The sequence below is a fragment of the Rhinopithecus bieti genome, unplaced genomic scaffold (genome assembly GCF_001698545.2).
Source record: "Rhinopithecus bieti isolate Rb0 unplaced genomic scaffold, ASM169854v2 scaffold_56975, whole genome shotgun sequence".
NCBI lineage: Eukaryota > Metazoa > Chordata > Mammalia > Primates > Cercopithecidae > Rhinopithecus > Rhinopithecus bieti.
This window is the reverse complement of record NW_016823127.1, coordinates 1,325,240-1,329,530: the sequence shown is the minus strand read 5'-3', so window position 1 is coordinate 1,329,530 and position 4,291 is coordinate 1,325,240. Positions and strand designations below refer to the sequence as shown.

Here is a 4,291-nt window from a genome sequence, read left to right as displayed (position 1 = left end):
CAGAAACCGGTGGGGAGCACTGTGCAAACTGTAAAGCTCTGTGCAAATAAAATTATTCATCATCGTGTCATTGGATTCATCAAGTCTTTAAGACATGCACGGATCTGGGGCGGAGGGTGGGGTGACATGGCCCTGGGCTCTCAGGGTGGAATATCTCGGATACGGGGGTGGCTATTTGGGTGCGTATTAACCCAACCAGGTCTTAATGGGAACCTGAGTTGTCTTTGAAAATAACCAAAACAAAGCCACCAGAATGTTGTGTTTTCGAGTGACGAAACTTAAGGGAAATTGACACCATCAAAAGAAGAACCTTGACCTTTTGAACTAACCTGACCCCCCATTGCTTCCCTTCCCCGCCTGTGCCACGGAGATAAGCCCGGAGAGAAGGCATCTAACACCGAGTCTTGGCTCCCCCTCCCCCCTCCTCCCCTAATCATTTGGATTAATCCATCCCTTGGCGTGCGGGGGAAACCCATTAATTTGCCCTGGCTTCAGAGACTCCCAGGTCCAATAGGAGCCCTACCACACCCACGCAGCTACGATCCCGTCCCCAACATCAAAACCCTCGAACCCCTCCCTTTTACCCCTCCCCAGTAGCCTACTGTGCCTGCAAACAGCTCTTGGACCATACCGGGATGCGTTCATCATTTTGACCAGCAACAAACTCCCACTCCCAGGGTATTGTTTAAGTGAACAGTGACCGGCCTCTATGCTTAGGGAATAAAAGCGGGGTTGTGGGAGGGGGGCTCAGGGAGCAAGCGTCGCAGAATCTCAGCCCAGGGCCGCTGCCAAGCGGACCCGGCACGTGAGTAGGAGGTCGGCCGCAGAGAAGGGGTCCTAGGGTCTCTGAGGTCCCTTCTGCTGGCCTCTGGGCCACTAAAGCCCCTCGAGCTTCAGAACTCCCTGCAGACAGTGGCGCCCCGTGTCCGCCTCGTCTACACCTGCCAGGCAGCACGGGAAAATCTGTGTGCATTTTAACAAAGACATCGCATCTTCCCAGCAAAATGGCGGTGGTCGCGGCCACGGCTCTCTGAACTGCACACTTTCCGAAGATAGGTCACAACCCAAGGGATACAACCCCCTCCTCGACCTCTACCCCAGCGCCCCACTTTCCCAAGTCCCCAAAGCACTCAGGGCCTCTCCTCATTACAGGGGCCCCCAGGACCGTCCCTGCCTAAAGTCTCTGGGGCAGCTTCTCCATTGTGGACCGCCCCCCCCGCCCCCACATTGCCTTCAAGGAGCCTTGGGACGGGGAATGAACCCCCAGGCTGGGCCTCAGGGATGGGGGGCAGCGAGTTCTGCCTCTGACACCCCAAAACTTCCAGGCTAAGAGAAGCATATAAACGAATTCCCGATTAGGGTATATGGGAGATGTAGGGGTCTTTGAGGAGAAGAGGCCACCCGGGAGCCCCTCCTCATCTCTCAGAGGGTCCGGGCAGCACTGGGGGTTCGGCCTCAGGAGGGGACCTCAAGGCAAAGGTCGGGGGGCGCGCTGGGGGAGAGACGGCAGAGGAGGGGAAGGGACAAAGTTTGAAAGTGCCCTTCCAACTCTTCCAGGGAAAGTTTCTTTGGGGGCCCCATGGACAGAGAGGGGTAGAGGTGTGGAGGGACCGGTGGCGGGGTGACCCCCGAGAGGTGACCGGACCCCGGGGGAGCGACCCCTCCCCCCTGTCCCGGCTCGGCCCGGCTGGGAGTCGCCTAGCTCGGGGCCGCGTGTGTTAGTTGGGGCCGCTTTCCGGCAGCTCCACCGGGCTAGGGGACCCCGCAGCGGGTCGGGAGCGGAGCCCCCGGTAGCCTCAGGGGAGAGCTTTGCTACGGGGGGTTTCCCACACCGGGGCTCCCTAGCCCCGCAGAGCCAGCCCCCCGCAAAGGGGAAATGTGCCGGCGCACCAGCGGTCCTCGGCGCCGTTTGGGGCGCGTGGCGGGCGCGGGGGGCGGCGACCGGGCCAGCGGGCCGCCCGGCGGGGAAGCCCAGGGAGCCAGGCAGCGGCCCCGGGCGGCGGCGGGGAGCGGGAAGGCCCGGGCCGGGGGGAAAGGTCGGATTTGCTCGGCGGAAGAAACACAGATGGCGGCGGCGCAGCGCCATTCCGGGCCGGGAGCAGGCAGCCAGCAGCCCTGTCCTCACCGCGGTCCGCCCGCCGCCGCTAAATACCCGGATGCGCCGCCCAAGCGCCAGACGCGGAGCTGGGAAAAGGGAGGCAGAGGAGGCGGAGGCAGAGGCAGAGGCAGAGCCCGGTGCCGAGACCAAGCGACAGACCGGCGGGGCTGGGCCTCGCAGAGCCGGCTCAGCGAGCTCTCCCGACACCCCAGCTGGGAAGGAGAAGCAGCGACTCCTCGCTCGCATCCCCGGGAGCCGCACTCCGGACTGGCCCGGTAGTCAGGGGCTCAAGAGCAGATCCCGAAGCAGGCTTTGCTCAGCCTCCGACGAGGGCTGGCCTTTTGGAAGGCGCTTTCAACAACCGGACCAGACAGGCCACCATGACCGAGAATTCCACGTCCGCCCCTGCGGCCAAGCCCAAGCGGGCCAAGGCCTCCAAGAAGTCCACAGACCACCCCAAGTATTCAGATATGATCGTGGCTGCCATCCAGGCGGAGAAGAACCGCGCTGGCTCCTCGCGCCAGTCCATCCAGAAGTATATCAAGAGCCACTACAAGGTGGGTGAGAACGCTGACTCGCAGATCAAGTTGTCCATCAAGCGCCTGGTCACCACCGGTGTCCTCAAGCAGACCAAAGGGGTGGGGGCCTCAGGATCCTTCCGGCTAGCCAAGAGCGACGAGCCCAAGAAGTCAGTGGCCTTCAAGAAGACCAAGAAGGAAATCAAGAAGGTAGCCACGCCAAAGAAGGCATCCAAGCCCAAGAAGGCTGCCTCCAAAGCCCCAACCAAGAAACCCAAAGCCACCCCAGTCAAAAAGGCCAAGAAGAAGCTGGCTGCCACGCCCAAGAAAGCCAAAAAACCCAAGACTGTCAAAGCCAAGCCGGTCAAGGCATCCAAGCCCAAGAAGGCCAAACCAGTGAAACCCAAGGCAAAGTCCAGTGCCAAGAGGACCGGCAAGAAGAAGTGACAATGAAGTCTTTTCTTGCAGACACTCCCTCCTGTCTCCTATTTTCTGTAAATACTTATCTCCTTTTTTGTCTTGATGCTCACCACCACCTTTTGCATCCTTCTGACTTTATAAGAGACAGGATTTGGATTCTTCAGAAATTACAGAATAATTCATTTTTCCTTAACCAGTTGTGCAAGGACAGCAACAACCAATCTCTGTAATGATGAGAATGTACTTATATTTTGTTTTGCTATTAACCTACTTACGGGGTTAGGGATTTGCCGGGGTGGGGGGGGTGGGGGGGTTGTGTGTTTTGTTGGTTTGTTTGCCATGAAGGTAGATGGGGGTGGGGAGAAGACACAAGGCAGTATGTTCTGGCTAGATGAGAAGGGAACCCAGGAATTGTGAGGTTAACAGGAGTATCTTTACGGTGAGCGAGCTTTCTTTGAGTTGGGCACCCGTCGTGAGAGTTTCAGAACCTTTGGCCAGGAGGAGAGAGGTGGTAGGGAGCAGCCAGCCGGCAAAGGAAGGAGGTGGAAAAAACTGCCACCGGGCTGACTTCCACCTCCCAGTGGTGAGCAGTGGGGGCCCAAACCCAGTTTCCTTCTCATTTCTGTTAGTTTGCCCTTTCGGTCTCCCTATTGTCTTAGGGAAAGGGAGTAGGGTCCAAGTGACAGCTGGATGGGAGAAGCCATAGCTTGTCCCAGTCAGCTAGGATGTAGCCATTGGAGGATCTTTGTGGCTTCAGCAAATTCTCCTGTTAAACCGGAGTGAAAACTTTAGGAGAAGGGTGGGGAGTCAGCCAAGTGCCTCAGTGTGCCCTGTTGAAACTTGGATTTTTCCATGCAATCGATGGATTGTGTCCTAGGAAGACTTTTCTTCTGGATTTTTGTTCCTCCTGTACAAGAGGTGTCTTTGCTTGGTTTGGTGGGGCTGCGGCCACTTAAAACCTCCCGATCTCTTTTATTTGAGTCTTTTATTATAAGTAGTTGTAGCTGGGGAGGGGAGGGGAGTGGGCGGGCAGTGGACAGTAAGACATACTGCAGTCGATTTGGGATTTGCTAAGTAGTTTTACAGAGCTAGATCTGTGTGCATGTGTGTGTATGTGTATATATACATATCTAGGGTTAGTACTTAGTTTCACGCCCGGGAGCTGGGAGAAAAAACCTGTACAGTTGTCCTTCTCTTATTTTTAATAAAATAGAAAAAGCGCGTACTTGCGCGTCTCCCCCCCCCCCCCCCCCCC

At 57.4% G+C, this 4,291-nt stretch overlaps 1 protein-coding gene across 1 annotated transcript; it reads left to right on the top strand.

Annotated features, from left to right (window-relative positions):
• The first annotated feature begins 2,019 nt into the window (after nucleotides 1-2,019).
• Nucleotides 2,020-4,246, top strand: H1-0 (H1.0 linker histone). The gene has a single exon (XM_017861262.1). The coding sequence runs from the start codon at nucleotides 2,479-2,481 to the stop codon at nucleotides 3,061-3,063; it is 585 nt and encodes a 194-aa protein (XP_017716751.1). The 5' UTR covers nucleotides 2,020-2,478; the 3' UTR covers nucleotides 3,064-4,246.
• Nucleotides 4,247-4,291: the final 45 nt, after the last annotated feature.

Excerpts from the sequence above, each read along its gene's own strand:
- H1-0 (XM_017861262.1), top strand. The coding sequence starts at position 2,479 with ATGACCGAGAATTCCACGTCCGCCCCTGCGGCCAAGCCCAAGCGGGCC.